At 49.7% G+C, this 18,511-nt stretch overlaps 1 protein-coding gene across 1 annotated transcript; it reads left to right on the top strand.

Moving 5' to 3' along the window:
• Window positions 1–515: 515 nt before the first annotated feature.
• Window positions 516–16,659, top strand: LOC115917166 (filamin-A-like; the record flags this gene model as incomplete). The annotated part of the gene is made up of 8 exons (XM_030970897.1): window positions 516–723; window positions 2,082–2,219; window positions 3,954–4,069; window positions 10,015–10,147; window positions 10,840–11,016; window positions 12,101–12,319; window positions 14,594–14,812; window positions 16,376–16,659. Coding segments are annotated over 8 exons (1,398 nt in total), but the record flags the coding sequence as incomplete, so codon positions are not given.
• Window positions 16,660–18,511: the final 1,852 nt, after the last annotated feature.

Raw genomic sequence — 18,511 nt, 5'->3', positions numbered from 1 at the left:
TTCCCCATTTTTCCCCCATTTTTCCCCATTTTTCCCCCATTTTTCCCCAGAGCTCTCCATCTCGGACGTCACCGCCTAGGTCACTGGTCCCACACTGATTATTTCCCATAAATAACCCCATTTTTCCCCCATTTCCCCCAGAACTCTCCCTCTTGGACGTCACCGCGCAGCTCACCGGTCCCACACTGACCATTTTCCCCATTTTTCCCCATTTTTCCCCCAGAGCTCTCCATCTCGGACGTCACACCCAGGTCACCGGTCCCACATTGACCATTTTCCCCATTTTTCCCCCATTTTTCCGCCAGAGCTCTCCATCTCGGACGTCACCGCACAGCTCACCGGTCCCACACTGACCATTTTCCCCATTTTTTCCCCCATTTTTCCGCCAGAACTCTCCATCTCGGACGTCACCGCGCAGCTCACCGGTCCCACACTGACCATTTTTCCCGTTTTTTCCCCATTTTTCCCCCAGAACTCTCCATCTCGGACGTCACCCCAGGTCACCGGGCCCGTTCTCACAGGTGGTGCCTCGCGGCCTGTCGGCGCGTGGCGCTTTCGTGCCGCAGGAGACGGGCGCGCACCGCAGCGTCAGCGTCAAGGACCGCGGGCAGCACGTGCCCGGCAGCCCCTTCCAGTTCACCGTGGGACCCCTGGGCGAGGGCGGCGCGCACAAGGTCCGGGCCGGGGGGCCGGGGCTGGAGAGGGCCGAGGCCGGGACCCCCGGTGAGCACCCCGAAAACGGGCGGGGAGGGGGCACTGAAAATGGGGCAGGGACCCCAAAAATGGGGCAGGGATCCCCGGTGAGCACCCCGAAAACGGGCAGGGAGGGGGCACTGAAAATGGGGCAGGGACCCCAAAAATGGGGCAGGGACCCTCAGTGAGCACCCCGAAAACGGGCGGGGAGGGGGCACTGAAAATGGGGAGAGGGGCACTGAAAATGGGGCAGGGACCCTCAGTGAGCACCCCGAAAACGGGCGGGGGGGGGGCACTGAAAATGGGGCAGGGACCCCCGGTGAGCACCCCGAAAATGGGCGGGGAGGGGGGCACTGAAAATGGGGCAGGGACCCCAAAAATGGGGCAGGGACCCCCGGTGAGCACCCCGAAAACGGGCGGGGAAGGGGCACTGAAAATGGGGCAGGGACCCCCGGTGAGCACCCCGAAAACGGGCGGGGAGGGGGCACTGAAAATGGGGAGAGGGGCACTGAAAATGGGGCAGGGACCCTCAGTGAGCACCCCGAAAACGGGCGGGGAGGGGGGGCACTGAAAATGGGGCAGGGACCCCAAAAATGGGGCAGGGACCCTCAGTGAGCACCCCGAAAATGGGCAGGGTGGGGACCCCAAAAACGGGGAGAGGGGGGCACTGAAAATGGGGCGAGGGGGGCACTGAAAATGGGGAGGGGGGCACTGAAAATGGGGCAGGGACCCTCAGTGAGCACCCCGGAAACGGGCGGGGAGGGGGCACTGAAAATGGGGAGGGGGGCACTGAAAATGGGCCAGGGACCCCAAAAAATGGGATGGGGATCCCAAAAACGGGATGGGGGAACCCCAAAAATGGGGGCAGAATGCTGGAAAATGGGGGGAGGGACCCCCGGTGAGCACCCCAAAAAATGGGGAGGGTGGGGACCCCAAAAACGGGGGGGCACTGAAAATGTGTCCTTATAGGGGAATTTATGGGATTTACCCCGCACTGCGGGGTTTTGGGGTGGTTTTTGGGGTTTTTGGGGTTCCCTGACCCCCTTTTTCCCCCTCCCCAGCCGAGTTCAGCATCTGGACGCCCGCGAGACCGGGGCCAGGATCTCTGTGTACTTTATAGGGGAATTTATGGGGTTTTTGGGGTGGTTTTTTGGGGGTTTAGGGGTTTTTGGGGTTGTTCTTGGGGTTTTGGGGTTCCCTGACCCCCTTTTTCCCCCTCCCCAGCCGAGTTCAGCATCTGGACACACGAGGCCGGCGCCGGGGGTCTCTGTGTCCTTTATAGGGGAATTTATGGGGTTTTTGGGGTGGTTTTTTGGGGGTTTAGGGGGTTTTTGGGGTTGTTCTTGGGGTTTTTGGGGTTCCCTGACCCCCTTTTTCCCCCTCCCCAGCCGAGTTCAGCATCTGGACGCGCGAGGCCGGCGCCGGGGGTCTCTCCATCGCCGTCGAGGGTCCCAGCAAGGCCGAGATCGCCTTCGAGGACCACAAGGACGGCTCGTGCGGGGTCTCCTACGTGGTGCAGGAGCCCGGTCCGTGCTGGGCTTTTGGGGTTTTTGTGGGGTTTTTATGGGGTTTGGGGGGGTTTGGGGGGGTTTGGGGGGGGTTCTATGGGATTTGGGGTTTTGGGGGGGTTGGGGGTTATTGGGGGGTTTGGGGGCTTTTAGGGGGTTTGGGGGAGTTTTGGGGTTTTTATGGGATTTGGGGTTTTTATGGGATTTGGGGAGGTTTAGGGTGTTTTTATGGGATTTGGGGTTTTTGGGATTTTGGGGGTCGCTGCCCCCTCCCTTAATCCCTGACCCCATCCTGAGGTGTTGGTGACATCTGACCCCAAATTTGTCCCCAAGAGTGGGGACAAAGCTGAGTTTTGGGCGTTATGGGGTGGGATTTGGGGGGTTTTTTTTGGTTTTTTAGGGTGGGATTTTGGGGTTTTTTGGGATCAGACCCCCTCCCCTAATCCCAAACCCCTCCGAGGTGACTACGAGGTGTCGGTGAAGTTCAACAACAGCGCAGCCCCGAGAGAGGGGACAGAGCCGAGTTTTAGACAATTTTGGGTTGGGATTTTTGGGATTTTTGAGTAGTGTTTTTGGATGATTTTGGATTTTGGGATGTTGGGGTGGGGTCACAGCCATCCCAACCCCTCCAGAATGAGGTGTGGGAAGTTCAACGACGAGCACATCCCCGAGAGAGGGGACAGAGCCGAGTTTTAGGGGATTTTGGGTTGGGATTTTGGGGATTTTTTGAGCAGGTTTTTGGGGTTTTTGGGGTGCAATTTTTGGGATTTTTTTGAGCAGGTATTTGGGGTTTTTAGGGCAGGGTTTTAGGGTCACAGGCCCCAAACCCTAATCCCATCCTCTCCCAGGTGACTGCGAGTTTTAGGGGATTTTGGGTTGGGATTTTGGGGATTTTTTGAGCCAGGATTTTGGGGTTTTTGGGATGGGATTTTGGGGTTTTTGGGATGGGATTTGTGGTGGTTTTGGGGTCACAGCCAATCCCAAACCCCTCTCAGGTGACTACGAGGTGTCGGTGAAGTTCAACAACAGCGCAGCCCCGAGAGAGGGGACAGAGCCGAGTTTTAGGGGATTTTTGAGTTGGGATTTTGGGGATTTTTGGAGCAGGTTTTTGGGGTTTTTGGGATGGGATTTTGGGGTTTTTGGGATGGGATTTTGGGGTTTTGGGGTCACAGCCAATCCCAAACCCCTCTCAGGTGACTACGAGGTGTCGGTGAAGTTCAACGACGAGCACATCCCCGAGAGAGGGGCCAGAGCCGAGTTTTAGGAGATTTTGGGTTGGGATTTTGGGATTTTTTGAGCCAGGATTTTGGGGTTTTTGGGATGGGATTTTGGGGTTTTTGGGATGGGATTTGTGGTGGTTTTGGGGTCACAGCCAATCCCACTCTCCCCCAGGTGACTACGAGGTGTCGGTGAAGTTCAACAACAGCCCCGAGAGAGGGGACAGAGCCGAGTTTTAGGGGATTTTTGAGTTGGGATTTTGGGGATTTTTGGAGCAGGTTTTTGGGGTTTTTAGGGCAGGGTTTTAGGGTCACAGGCCCCAAACCCTAATCCCATCCTCTCTCAGGTGACTACGAGGTGTCAGTGAAGTTCAATGGCAGCACATCCCCGAGAGAGGGGCCAGAGAGGGGACAGAGCCGAGTTTTAGGGGATTTTTGAGTTGGGATTTTGGGAATTTTTGGAGCAGGTTTTTGGGGTTTTGGGGATGGGATTTTTGGGATTTTCGGGGTCACAGCCAATCCCACTCTCCCCCAGGTGACTACGAGGTGTCGGTGAAGTTCAACGACGAGCACATCCCCGAGAGCCCCTTCGTGGTGACGGCCACGGCCCCGAGTGACGCCGCGCGCCGCCTGACTGTTTCTAGCCTTCAGGTGAGGCACCTGGAGACCCCAAAAACCCCAAAAAACCCCAAAAAACCACCACAGAAACCCCCCGGAGCAGGGGGGGCCCGGCCAGCGCAGCCCCCGCAGGACTGGGGGGGTTTGGGATTTGTAGGGGAAATTTTGGGGTTTGTAGGATCAGATTTTGGGGTTTATAGGATCAGATTTTGGGGTTTATAGGGGAAATTTTGGGGTTTGTAGGATCAGATTTTGGGGTTTATAGGGGAAATTTTGGGGTTTGTAGGAGCAGTTTTGGGATTTGTAGGGGAAATTGTGGGGTTTGTAGGGGCAGAGTTTGGGGTTTGTAGGATCAGATTTTGGGATTTGTAGGGGAAGTTTTGGGGTTTGTAGGATCAGATTTTGGGGTTTATAGGGGAAGTTTTGGGGTTTGTAGGGGCAGAGTTTGGGATTTGTAGGGGCAGAGTTTGGGATTTGTAGGGGAAATTTTGGGGTTTGTAGGATCAGAATTTGGGGTTTGTAAGATCAGATTTTGGGGTTTATAGGGGAAGTTTTGGGGTTTGTAGGATCAGATTTTGGGGTTTATAGGGGAAATTTTGGGGTTTGTAGGGGAAATTTTGGGGTTTGTAGGGGAAATTTTGGGGTTTGTAGGATCAGATTTTGGGGTTTGTAGGGGAAATTTTGGGGTTTGTAGGGGCAGAGTTTGGGGTTTGTAGGATCAGATTTTGGGGTTTGTAGGGGAAGTTTTGGGGTTTGTAGGGGCAGAGTTTGGGGTTTGTAGGATCAGATTTTGGGGTTTATAGGGGAAGTTTTGGGGTTTGTAGGGGCAGAGTTTGGGGTTTGGGGTCTGTCAGTGCAGAGTTTGGGGTTTATAGGGGAAGTTTTGGGGTTTGAGGTTTACAGGAGCAGATTTTGGGGTCTGTAGGGGAAATTTTGGGGTTTGTAGGGGCAGAGTTTGGGTTTGGGGTCTGTAGCTGAAACTTTTGGGGTTTGTAGGAGCAGAATTTGGGGTGTTTTAATCAGATTTGGGATATTTCAATCAGAATTTTGGGGTTTTAATCCAATTCTAGGATATTTGAATCAGCTTTTAGGGTATTTTAATCAGAATTTCGGGGTTTTAATCAGCTTTAGGATATGTAAATCAGATTTAGGATATTTGAATCAGCTTTAGGGTATTTGAATCAGGTTTTGGGGTGTTTTAATCAGATTTAGGAGATTTAAATCAGAATTTAGGGTATTTAGATCAGAATTTCAGGGTTTTAATCAGCTTTAGGAGGTTTGTAAGCCAATTTTATGGGGTTTTAAGCAGAATTTTGGGGTTTTAATCAGATTTTAGGATATTTTAATCCGATTTTGGGGTGTTTTAATCAGCTTTAGGATATTTCAATCAGCTTTAGGGTATTTCAATCAGAATTTGGGGTGTTTTAATCAGATTTAGGATATGTAAATCAGCATTAGGATATTTGAATCAGGCTTTTGGGTATTTGAATCAGGTTTTAGGATATTCCAATCAGGTTTTAGGATATTCCAATCAGGTTTTAGGATATTCCAATCAGGTTTTTGGGTATTTGAATCAGAATTTCAGAGTTTTGATCAGGTTTAGGATATTTGAATTAGATTTAGGATATTCCAATCAGATTTAGGATATTCCAATTAGATTTAGGATATTTGAATCAGCTTTTAGGGTATTTAAATCAGAATTTCAGGGTTTTAATCAGTTTTAGGGTATTTGAATTAGATTTAGGATATTCCAACCAGGTTTTTGGGTATTCCAATCACATTTAGGATATTCCAATCAAGCTTTTGGGTATTTGAATTAGATTTAGGATATTCCAATCAGGTTTAGGATATTCCAATCAGGTTTAGGATATTCCAATCAGGTTTTTGGATATTCCAACCAGGTTTAGGATATTCCAATCAGGTTTAGGATATTCCAACCAGGTTTAGGATATTCCAATCAGGTTTAGGATATTCCAATCAGGTTTAGGATATTCCAATCAGGTTTAGGATATTCCAATCAGGTTTTTGGATATTCCAACCAGGTTTAGGATATTCCAATCAGGTTTAGGATATTCCAACCAGGTTTAGGATATTCCAGTCAGGTTTAGGATATTCCAATCAGCTTTAGGATATTCCAGTCAGCTTTAGGATATTCCAATCAGGTTTAGGATATTCCAGTCAGGTTTAGGATATTCCAACCAGGTTTAGGATATTCCAGTCAGGTTTAGGATATGTAAATCAGATTTTAGGATATTCCAGTCAGCTTTAGGATATTCCAGTCAGGTTTAGGATATTCCAGTCAGGTTTAGGATATTCCAACCAGCTTTAGGATATTCCAGTCAGGTTTAGGATATGTAAATCAGATTTTAGGATATTCCAGTCAGGTTTAGGATATTCCAATCAGGTTTTTGGGCTCCTGGGGGTCCCTGCGCTGGCCCAGCCCCCGGCCGGGGGTCCCGGGGTCTCTCTCGTGTCTCTGATAAAGGCTTTGAACAGGGGGGGGGGGGGCGAACGGGACCCAGCGGCCCCCAACAAAAACCCCAAAATAAAAAAACCCAAAATTGGGGCTGGGGTCTCCTCTGGCTCCCGCTCAACCCCTCCCCCCCCAAGGTAAGTGGGGTCCTGGCGGGGGGGACCCCAAAATCTCCCCCTTCAGGGACCCTCAAACCCCTCCCCACCCCCCAAAAAAATTGGGGATTTTTGGGGGGGGGATCCCAAAAATAAAATAAAAAATTTTTGGGATTTTGGGGTTTGGGGCTCCCCCAGGGGGTCTGAGGGGAGGATTTGGGGATTTTCAACATCCCCCCCCCAAAAATGTCGGGGTGGGGATTTGGGGGGTTCTCTCTGGTTTGGGGAGGGAAGTTTGGGATTTTTGCAATTTTCCCAAAATTTTGGGGGATTTTCCAATTTTCCCCAAAATATTTGGGGTGGGAAATTTGGGATTTTTCCAATTCTCCCAAAATTTTTGGGATGAAATTTTGGGATTTTCCAATTTTCCCAAAAATATTTTTGGGGTGAGGTTTTGGGATTTTCCAATTCTCCCCAAAATTTTGGGGTGGGAATTTGGGATTTTTCCAATTTTCCCAAAATTTTTGGGGTGGGAATTTGGGATTTTTGCAATTTTCCCAAATTTTGGGGGGATTTTCAAATTTTCCCCAAAATTTTGCAGTGGCAATTTGGGGATTTTCCATCCCAAAAATATTTTTGGGGGTGAGAATTTGGGATTTTCCAATTTTCCCAAAATTTTTGGGGTGAGAATTTGGGATTTTTGCAAATTTCCCAAAATTTTGGGGGATTTTCCAATTCTCCCCAAAATTTTGGGGTGGGAATTTGGGATTTTTGCAATTTTCCCAAAATTTTGGGGGTGGGAACTTGGGGTTGTTTTCCCTCCAAAAAAATATTTTTGGGATGAAAATTTGGGATTTTCCAACCTCTCCTTAAAAATATTTGGGATTTTCCAACGCCCCCCCAAAATTTTGGGATGAAAATTTTGGGAATTTCCAACTCTCCCCCCAAAAAAAATCGTCGGGGTTGGAATTTTTGGGATGAAGTTTTGGGGTTGGGTTGGGAATTTGGGATTGTTCCCCAAAAAAATCAAATTTGGGAAATTTGGGATTTTCCAACCCCCCCAAAATTTTTGGGATGAAATTTTGGGGTTGTTCTGCCCCTCCTGGGATTTTTGGGGTGAAGAATTTTGGGGTCTCCCCTCCCCAACCTGAATTTTTGGTTTTTGGGGTTTTTTCCCCTTTTTGGGCATTTTTGGGGTGAAAATTTGGGGAACAAACCTGAACTTCTCCCACCCCAAAATTTTGGGGTTTGGCCCTTGGAGACCCCAAAATCTCCAAGATTTGAGGTCAGGGCTGTGACTTTGGGGGTTTTTGGGCTTTTTAAAATTGGATTTTCTTTTTGCATTTTTGGGGAATTTTTGGGATTTTTTGGGAGGAATTATTTTGAATTTTTCTTGGGTTTTTTGTGTTTTTGTGGGTTTTTTGTTGTTTTTATGGGGGTTCATTTTGGGTTATTTGGGGGCTTTTTTTTGATTTTTGGGGGTTTTTTTCCTTTCTTTGGGTTATTTTGGTTTTTTATGGGGGTTCAATTTGGGTTTTTGGGGGATTTTTTTGGGAGGTTTTTTTTTGTTTCTTTGGGGTTTTTTGGGGGGCTGTTTTTCTTTCTTTTGGGTTTTTTTGGGGATTTTTTTGTTGTTTTTTCTCTCGCTTTTTCGGGGGATTTTGGGGTTTTCCTCAGAGCTTTTTGGGGTTTTTTTGTTGTTTCTTGATCTTTGGGGTTCTTCTCAGTTTTGGGGGGGATTCTTTTGGGGTTTTTTTTTGGTTTTATTATTTTTTCTCTTTCTTTGGTTTTTTTGTTGTTTTATTTTCTCTTTGTTTTGCTTTTCGTTTGCTTTGGTTTTTTGGGAGATCCCTTTGGGTTTTCTTTGGTTTTTGGGTGGGGTTTTTTTGTTATTTTTTCTCTTTTTTTGCTTTTTAGGTGATTCCTTTGGGCTTTATTTTTTCCTCTTTCTTTCTTTTTGCTTTTTTTGGGTTTTTTTGGGGAGGGATTTCTTTGGGTTTTTTTTTTTCTTGTTTTGTTTCTCTTTTTTGGTTTTTTTGGGGGATTTATGTCGGGTTTTTTTCTTGTTTTTTCCTCTTTCTTTGGGATTCTTTTGTTTTTTAGGGGATTTCTTTGGGGTTTTTTGGGGGATTTTTGGGGTTTTTTTGGGGGTTTTTTGGGGTTTGGTTTTTTCTCTTTGCTTTTTTGTGTGTTTGTTTTGGGGGGATTTATTTATTTCTTTGGGGTTTTTTTTGTTTTTTTCTCTTTGTTTTTTTTGTTTTGTTTTTTAGGGAATTTCTTTGGGGTTTTTTTTTGAGGGGGGCTTGGTTTTTTCTCTTCATTTTTACTTTTTTCTGTTGTTTTTTGGGGGGGATTTCTTTGGGGTTTTTTCTTGTTTTGTTTCTCTTTCTTTGCTTTTTTGGGAGATTTCTTCAGGCCTTTTCCTGTTTTTTTTTCTCTTTGTTTTTTTTTTTGTTTGTTTGTTTTTTGGGGCAGGTTTCTTTGTGGTTTTTTCCTGGTTTTTTTCCTCTTTCTTTGGGGTTTCTTCTCATTTTTTCCTCTTTCTTTTTATTTTCCCCTGGCTTTTAGGTGATTCATTTGGGGGTTTTTTTGCTGTTTTCTGTTGGTTTTCTGTTGTTTTTCCCCTTCCTCCCCCATTTCCCCGTTCCCCACCCCGTGCTGTGTTCCCCTGGCTGGGTGGGGTGGGTTCCCCGGGGTTTTTTGGGGTTCCCAGTCCCGTTTTCGGGGTTTTTGGGTTTTTTTGGGGTTCCCAGCCCCGTTTTCGGGTTTTTTGGGGTTTTTTGGGGTTTTTTGGGGTTCCCAGCCCCGTTTTCGGGGTTTTCGGGTTTTTGGGGGTTTTTTGGGGTTCCCAGTCCCATTTTCGGTTTTTTTGGAATTTTTTGGGGTTTTGGGGGGTTCCCAGCCCCGTTTTGGGGGTTTTTGGGGTTCCCAGCCCCATTTTTGGTGTTCCCCGGGGTTTTTGGGGTTCCCAGCCCCGTTTTGGGGGTTTTTGGGGGGGGTTTGGGGTTCCCAGCCCCATTTTTGGGGTTTTCAGGGTTTTTGGGGTTCCCAGTCCCATTTTTGGTTTTTTTGGGTTTTTTGGGGGTTTTTGGGGGTTCCCAGCCCCATTTTTTGGTGTTCCCCGGGGTTTTGGGGGGTTCCCAGCCCCGTTTTGGGGGTTTTTGGGGTTCCCAGCCCCGTTTTGGGGGTTTTGGGGGGTTTGGGGTTCCCAGCCCCATTTTTGGGGTTTTTGGGGGTTTTGGGGTTCCCAGCCCCATTTTTGGGGTTTTTCGGGGTTTGGGGGGTTCCCAGCCCCGTTTTGGGGGTTTTTGGGGGTTTTTGGTGTTCCCAGCCCCGTTTTTGGGGGTTTTTGGGGTTTTTTTTGGGGTTCCCAGCCCCGTTTTCGGGGTGTCTGACCCGTGTCCCCCCAGGAGTCGGGGCTCAAGGTTCACCAGCCCGCCTCGTTCGCCGTCAGCCTCAACGGGGCCAGGGGCGCCCTGGACGCCAAAGTTCACAGTCCCTCGGGGGCCGTGGAGGAATGTCACATCTCCGAGGTCACCCCAGGTGAGGGACACCCCAAAACCTGGAGTCACGCCCCGAAAATCCCCCGGAAAAAATCGAGCGTTCCCAGCAAAATTGGCACATTCTTCCCAAAAATCGGCAAATCCCACCAAAATCGGCAAATCCTTCCCCAAAATCAGCAAATCCCACCCCAAAATCCGCCCTGTTCCGACCTCCTGGGTGGTGCCACATCTCGAGGTCACCCCAGGTGAGGGACACCCCAAAAATCCCTGAAAAAAATCGAGCGTTCCTACAAAAATCGGCAAATTTCACGTCAAAATCGGCAAATTCCACCCCAAAATCGGCAAATTTCACCCCAAAATCGGCAAATTCCACCCCAAAATCCGCCCTGTTCCAACTTCCTCGGTGGTGCCACATCTCCGAGGTCACCCCAGGTGAGGGACACCCCAAAAATCCCCCCAAAAATGGGGTGTTCCCACAAAAATCTGCTCCGTTCCCATAAAAATTGGCAAATTCCACCCCAAAATCTGCCCAGTTCCCATAAAAAGGGGTTCAGGGGTAATTTGGGGGTTTCAGGGATAATTTTGGGGTTTTGGGGATAATTTGGGGGGTTCAGGTTTAATTTTGGGGTCCCTTTTTCCCCAGACAAATGCACCCACAGGAATTTAGGATCTCTGGAGTTTCAGGGATAATTTTGGGGGGTCGGGTTTAATTTTGGGGTCCATTTTCCCCAGACAAATACGCCGTGCGCTTCATCCCGCGGGAGAACGGCGTCTACTCCATCGACGTCAAGTTCGAGGGCTCCCACATCCCCGGGAGCCCCTTCAAGGTCCGGGTGGGGGAGCCAGGCCAGGCTGGGGATCCGGGCCTGGTCTCGGCCTACGGGCCCGGCCTGGAGGGCGGCACCACAGGTACGGAATTTTGAGGGAAAAAATTGGGAATTTGGGGGAAAAAATGGGAATTTAGGGTGTGAGGGAGTGTGGGGGAGCACCACAGAGGGGGAAAAATGAGAATTTTGGAGAAAAAATGGGAATTTGGGAGGGATCTGGGACAGGCCGGGGATCCGGGCCTGGTCTCGACCTACAGGCCCGGCCCGGAAGGAGGCAGCACAGGTACGGAATTTTGAGGGAAAAAATGGGGAATTTTGAGGAAAGATGTGAATTTACAGGGTGAGGGAGTGGGAGGGGGTAGAACAGGTGTGGAATTTTTGGGTAAAAATGGGAATTTGGGAGGGACCTGGGACAGGCCGTGGATCTGGGCCTGGTCCTGGCCTACAGGCCTGGCCTGGAGGGCAGCACTACAGGCATGGAATGTGAGGGGGAAAAATGGGAATTTTGTGAAAAAAGGGGAATTTAGGGGATGAGGAAGTGGGAAGGAAGCAGAGGTACTGGGAATTTGGGGGGAAAAATGGGAATTTTGGAGAAAAAAATAGGAATTTGGGAGGGACCTGGGACAGGCCAAGGATCTAGGCCTGCTCTCGGCCTACAGGCCTGGCCTAGAGGGAGGGACTACAGGTATGAAATATGAGGGGAAAAAATGGGAAATTTGGGATAAAATGGAAATGTTGGGGTTCTCAGTGGGGTCTAAACCCCCTTCCCCACAGAATTTGGGGTTCAAACTCCTCCTTCCGTGGGATTTGGGGGTCTCAGTAGGGTCTGATTTTGGGATACTCTATGGTGGGATTTTGGGGTCTGGATGAACCCTGTGGGGATCTGAGGTTCCTCAGTGGGGTCTGAATCCCCTCCCCACGGAATTTGGGGTCCCAAACTCCTCCTTCCATGGGATGTGGGGTTTTTCAATGGGGTCTGGATGAACCCCGTGGAATTCGGGTTTCCTCGGTGATCTCCATGGAATTTGGGGCTTCTCAGTGAGATTCCTGTGGGGAATTGGAGGTTCCTCGGCGGGGTCTGCGTGAACCCCGTGGGATTTGGGGTTCAAATCCCCATTTCGGTGGAGTTTGGCCCCTCCAAATGTGAATGTTGGGGCGTCCCTCAGGCTCCCCGGCCGAGTTTGTGGTGAACACGTCCAAGGCTGGCCCAGGAGCTCTGGCTGTGACCATCGAGGGGCCCTCCAAGGTGACCATGGAGTGCCACGAGTGCCCCGAGGGCTTCCGCGTCAGCTACACGCCCATGGCCCCCGGCAGTTACCTCATCACCATCAAATCCGGGGGGCCCCACCACATCGTGGGGAGCCCCTTCAAGGCCAAGATCACCGGTTAGTCCTGGGAATGGAGGGGTTAAATGGGCTTTGGGGGGGGGTTCAATGGGGTTTGGGGGTTAAAGGGGAATTTAAAGGGGGTTTAAAGGGGTTTGGGGGGTTAAAAGGGGTTTGGGGGGTTAAAGGGGAATTTAAAGGGGGTTTAAAGGGGGTTTGGGGGGTTAAATGGGGTTTTGGGGGCTTAAAGGGGAATTTAAAGGGGGTTTAAAGGGGTTTGGGGGGTTAAATGGGGATTTGGGGGTTTAAAGGGGGTTTAAATGGGATTTAAATGGGGTTTGGGGGGGTTTAAAGGGGGTTTGGGGGGGTTAAATGGGGGTTTGGGGGCTTAAAGGGGAATTTAAAAGGGGGGTTTAAAAGGGGCTTGGGGGGTTAAATGGGGATTTGGGGGTTTAAAGGGGAATTTAAAGGGGGTTTAAAGGGGTTTGGGGGGGTTAAAATGGGGATTTGGGGGGTTAAAGGGGAATTTAAAGGGGTTTAAAGGGGTTTGGGGGGTTAAATGGGGATTTGGGGGTTTAAAGGGGGTTTAAATGGGATTTAAATGGGGTTTGGGGGTTTAAAAGGGGTTTGGGGGTTAAATGGGATTTGGGGGTTTAAAGGGGAATTTAAAGGGGGTTTAAAGGGGTTTGGGGGGGTTAAATGGGGATTGGTAAAGGGGAATTTAAAGGGGGTTTAAAGGGGTTTGGGGGGTTTAAATGGGGTTTGGGGGGGTTAAATGGGGTTTTGGGGGCTTAAAGGGGGGTTTAAATGGGATTTAAATGGGGTTTGGGGGCTTAAAGGGGATTTGGGGGGTTTAAAGGGGAATTTAAAGGGGGTTTAAAGGGGCTTTGGGGGGTTTAAAGGGGGTTTAAAAAGGGGGTTTAAAGGGGGTTTGGGGGGGTTAAATGGGGATTTGGGGGTTAAATGGGGTTTGGGGGTTTAAAGGGGGTTTAAAAGGGATTTTTGGGGGGTTTTGGTGCCCCACCACATCGTGGGGAGCCCCTTCAAGGCCAAGATCACCGGTGAGCGGCGGGAATGGAGGGGTTAAATGGGGTTTTGGGGGCTTAAAGGGGATTTAAATGGGATTTAAATGGGGTTTGGGGGGTTAAAGGGGATTTGGGGCAGGTTAAAGGGGAATTTGAAGGGGGTTTAAAGGGGTTTGGGGGGTTAAAGGGGGTTTAAATGGGGTTTAAAGGGGTTTGGGGGGGTTAAATTGGGATTTTGGGGGTTAAAATGTGGAATTGGGGAAGTTTAAATGAGGTTTAGGGGGGTTTAAAGGGGGTTTAAAAGGGATTTTTGGGGGGTTTTGGGGCCCCACCCCGTTGTGGGGAGCCCCTTCAAGGCCAAGGTCACCGGTGAGCGGTGGGAAAGGGGGTCTGGGGGGTTCGAGGGGGTCAAATGGGGTTTAAATGGGATTTTTGGGGATTTGAGGGGGTTAAAGGGGGTTTAAATGGGATTTAAAGGGGGTTTGGGGAGGATAAATGTGGATTTGGGGGGGTTAAAGGGGGTTTAAATGGGATTTAAATGGGATTTAAATGTGGGGGATAAATGTGGATTTGGGGGGGTTAAAGGGGAATTTAAAGGGGTTAAAGGGAGTTTAAAGGGGACTTTGGGGGTTGAAATGGGGTTTAAATGGAATTTGGGGGGTTTTGGGGGGTTTTGGGGCCCCACCACATCGTGGGGAGCCCGTTCAAGGCCAAGGTCACCGGTGAGCGGTGGGGATGGGGGTTTGGGGGGGTAAAATGGGGTTTAAATGGGATTTGGGGGGTTAAAGGGGATTTGGGGGGTTAAAGGGGATTTAAATGGGATTTGAGGCATTTAAAGGGGGCTTAAAGGGGGTTTGGGGGGGTTAAATGTGGATTTTTGGGGAGATAAATGTGGATTTTGGGGGGGTTAAATGTGGATTTGGGGGGGTTTGGGGGCTGTACAGGGGAGTTCAAGGAGGTTTTGGGGGGAATTGAGGGGGTTTGGGGGCAACTTGGGGAAGTTTTGGGGGAGGTTTGGGATTTGGGAGCGAGGGTTTGCGGGAGATTTCGGGAGGGATTTGGGGGCTTTGGAGAGATTTGGGGGGGCATTGAAGGATTTTGGGGTGAATTCTTAGGATTTTAGTTCAACCCCTGCTATCAACACCCACCCCTCATTTTTTCCTCTCCCACCCCAATTTTTTCACCTCCCACGCCCTGAATTTTTCCCATTTCAACCCCCAACCTTCCACCTTTCCCCCCTCTAGGATTTTTTTGAGTTCCAAGCCCCAATTTTGGGGTTTTTTGTGGGTTTTTTTTCCCCCGTTTTTAGGGCCACGCCTGGTGAGCAGCCACAGCCTCCGCGGGAGCTCCTCGGTGCTGCTGGACTCGGGGGGCCACGGGGGCCCCGCCCCCGCCCCCGGCCCCGCCGGGGCCCCCCCGGGACCCCCCAAATTCTCCGACGCCTCCAAGGTGGTGGCCAAAGGCCTGGGGCTCACCAAGGGCTTCGTGGGCCAGAAGAATTCCTTCACCGTGGACTGCAGCAAGGCCGGTGGGTGGCACAGAAATCACCCAGGAGGGGCCCAAAAATGACCCAAAAACTGCCCTGGAATGGGCCCAAAAATGACCCCAAAATCTGCCCTGGAATGGGCCCAAAAATGACCCCAAAAACCGCCCTGGAATGGGCCCAAAAACCCAAAACGCCCTGGAATGGGCCCAAAAATGACCCCAAAAACTGCCCTGGAATGGGCCCAAAAATGACCCCAAAACTGCCCTGGAATGGGCCCAAAAATGACCCAAAAACTGCCCCGGAATGGGCCCAAAAATGACCCAAAAACTGCCTTGGAATGGGCCCAAAAACTGCCCCGGAATGGGCCCAAAAACTGCCCCGGAATGGGCCCAAAAATGACCCAAAAACTGCCCCGGAATGGGCCCAAAAACTGCCCCGGAATGGGCCCAAAAATGTCCCCAAAACTGCCCTGGAATGGGCCCAAAAATGACCCCAAAACTGCCCCGGAATGGGCCCAAAAACTGCCCCGGAATGGGCCCAAAAATGACCCCAAAACCGCCCTGGAATGGGCCCAAAAACTGCCCCGGAATGGGCCCAAAAATGACCCCAAAAACTGCCCTGGAATGGGCCCAAAAATGACCCCAAAAACTGCCCTGGAATGGACCCAAAATGACCCCAAAACTGCCCTGGAATGGGCCCAAAAACTGCCCCGGAATGGGCCCAAAAATGACCCAAAAACTGCCCTGGAATGGGCCCAAAAACTGCCCTGGAATGGCCCCAAATTGACCCAAAAACCACCCTGGAATGGGCCCAAAAATGACCCCAAAACTGCCCTGGAATGGACCTAAAAACCATCCTGAAATGGGCCCAAAAAATCTGCTGGGATAGTCCCAAAATCTGGTGGGATGGGCCCAAAAATGACCCAAAAACCGCCCTGAAATGGACCCAAAAACCGCCATGGAATGGGCCCCAAAATGAGCTGGAATGGCCCCAAAATCTACCCTGAAATTGCCTCAAAACCACCCTGAAATGGGCCCCAAAATCTGCTGGAATGGGCCCAAAAATGACCCAAAAACTGCCCCGGAATAGGCCCAAAAATGAGCTGGAATGGCCCCAAAAGCTACCCTGAAATGGTCCTAAAAACCATCCTGAAATGGTCCCAAAAATCTGCTGGAATGGCCCCAAAAATCTGCTGGGATGGCCTCAAATCCACCCTGAAATGGCCCCAAAATTCCCTGAAATGGCACCAAAAACCATCCTGGAATGGGCTCAAAAATGATCCAAAAACCACCCTGGAATGGGCCCAAAATGACCGAAACACTACCCTGGAGTGGGCTCAAAAATGATCCAAAAACCACTCTGATATGGTCCCAAAACCCAACCCCAAATAGCCAAAAAAAAATCCCCAAAAGAACCCCCAAAAATCCCCAAAAAATCCCCCCAAATCCCAAAAACATCCCCAAAAAATCCCCCAAAATCCCTAAAAAACCCCCAAAAAACCTGAAAAAAAATCCAAAAATCCCCCCAAAAAACCCCCAAAAATCCCCCCAAAAAAACCCCAAAAATCCCCCAAAAAACCCCAAAACTCCATTTTTTCTTTCCCAGGCACCAACATGCTGCTGGTGGGCGTTCAGGGCCCCAGGAACCCGTGCGAGGAGATCGTGGTGAAGCACCTGGGCCACCAGCTGTACAACGTGGCCTACGTGCTGCGCGAGCGCGGCGAGTACCTGCTCGTGGTCAAGTGGGGCGAGCAGCACGTGCCCAACAGCCCCTTCCGCGTCACCGTGCCCTGAGCCGCCCGAAATCCCCAAAAACGCCAAAGAAACGGCCTCGGGAGCAACGGGAAACGGCCTCGGGAGGGCTCGGGAACAACGGGGAAAGCGGCGGGAGCGGCGTCGGCAGCGGGGGAGAGCGGCGTCGGGTGTGCTCGAAATTGGGGGAATGTGCTCAAAAATGGGGGAAATGGCATCAAAAATGGGGAAATGGCATCAAAATGGGAAAATGTACCAAATGGCATCGAATGTACTCGAAATTGGGGAAATGGCATCGAAAATGGGGAAATGGCATCAAAAATGGGGAAAATGTCCTCGAAAATGGCATCAAATGTGCTCGAAATTGGGGGAAATGGCATCAAAAATGGGGAAATGGCATCAAAAATGGGGAAATGGCATCAAAAATGGGGAAATGGCATTCGAATGTACTCGAAATTGGGGGAAATGGCATCGAAAATGGGGAACGAAAATGGAGAAATGGCATCAAAAATGGGGAAAATGGCATCAAAAATGGCATCAAATGTGCTCGAAATTGGGGGAAATGGCATCAAATGTCCTCAAAAATGGGGAAATGTCCTCAAATGTACTCGAAATTGGGGGAAATGGCATCGAAAATGGGGAAATGGCATCGAAAATGGGGAAATGTCCTCAAAATGGGGAAAATGGCATCAAAAATGGGGAAATGTCCTCAAAATGGGGAAATGGCATCGAATGTGCTCGAAACTGGGGGAAATGGCATCAAAATTGGGGAAATGTCCTCAAAAATGGAGAAATGTCCTCGAAAATGGGGAAAACGGCATCGAATGTGCTCGAAATTGGGGAAATGTCCTGAAAATGGGAAAATGGCATCAAATGTACTCAAAATTGGGGAAAATCTCCTGAAAAATGGGAAAGCGGCATCAGAAATGGTCCAAAAGGGGGGAAAATGTCATTAGAAGTTCTCAAAATGGTTAAAAGTGGGGAAATGTCCTCGAAAACGTGGAAAAACGGCATCAAAGTCCTCGAAAATGGGAAAGCATCATCAAATGTCCTCAAAAATGGGGAAATGTCCTCAAATGTACTCGAAAATGGGGAAAATGGCATCGAAAATGGAGAAATGTCCTCAAAATGGAGAAAAGTCCTCAAAAATTGTCCAAAAGGAGGAAAATGTCGTCAGAAGTTCTCAAAAATGGTTAAAAGTGGGGAAATGTCCTCGAAAACGGGAGAAACAGCATCAAATGTCCCCAAAAGTGGGGGAAATGGCCTCAAATGTGCTCAAAATGGACCCTCCCCGATTTCAGTCCCCCCCAATTTTGGGGTCCCTCCCCCAATTTTGGGGTCCCTCCCCCAATTTCAGCCCTTCCCCCCAATTTTGGGTCCCACCTCCCCCATTTCCGGGGGTCCCCGCCCCCCCTCACGCCCCTCCCCCCCCTCACGGCCCCTCCCCCCCCCTCACAGCTCCCCCTCCCCCCCCCGAAGTTTTGGGGTGTCGTCGTCCCCCCATTTTCCCTTTTCTCATTTTTGTTTTTTTTTTTTTATTTTATTGGAATTTTTATCCCCCCCCCCCCAGCCCCCAAATAAAAACTTCTTCTGCTTCATTTGGGATTTGGGGGCTTTTTTTGAGGGGGGGGTTGAATTTTGGGGGTTTTTGGGATTTTTGGGGTTTTTTGGGGGTGATTTTTGGCTGGGTGACTTTAATTTGGGGGGATTTTGGAGGGGGTGGGGTTTTTTGTTATTTTTTGGGGGAGTTGGGTTTTTTACAGAGGTTTTGGGTTTTCTGGGGGGGTTTAATTTGGTTTAATTTGGGGGGGGTTTGGGGGCGTTTCTGAGGAATCGGGGTATTTGGGGTTTTTTTGGGGGGTTTAATTTGGGGCAGTTCGGGTTTTTTGGGGTTTTTGGGGGTGGATTTCATTCTGGGGGGGGTCACTTCCATTTTTGGGGAATTTCACCCCCGAAGATTTGGGGGCGGGGGGTTGGAATTGGGGGGATA

This window comes from Camarhynchus parvulus, unplaced genomic scaffold, assembly GCF_901933205.1.
Source record: "Camarhynchus parvulus unplaced genomic scaffold, STF_HiC, whole genome shotgun sequence".
Classification (NCBI taxonomy): domain Eukaryota; kingdom Metazoa; phylum Chordata; class Aves; order Passeriformes; family Thraupidae; genus Camarhynchus; species Camarhynchus parvulus.
The sequence above is the reverse complement of the archived record's forward strand: the minus strand, read 5'-3'. Positions and strand labels throughout refer to the sequence as shown.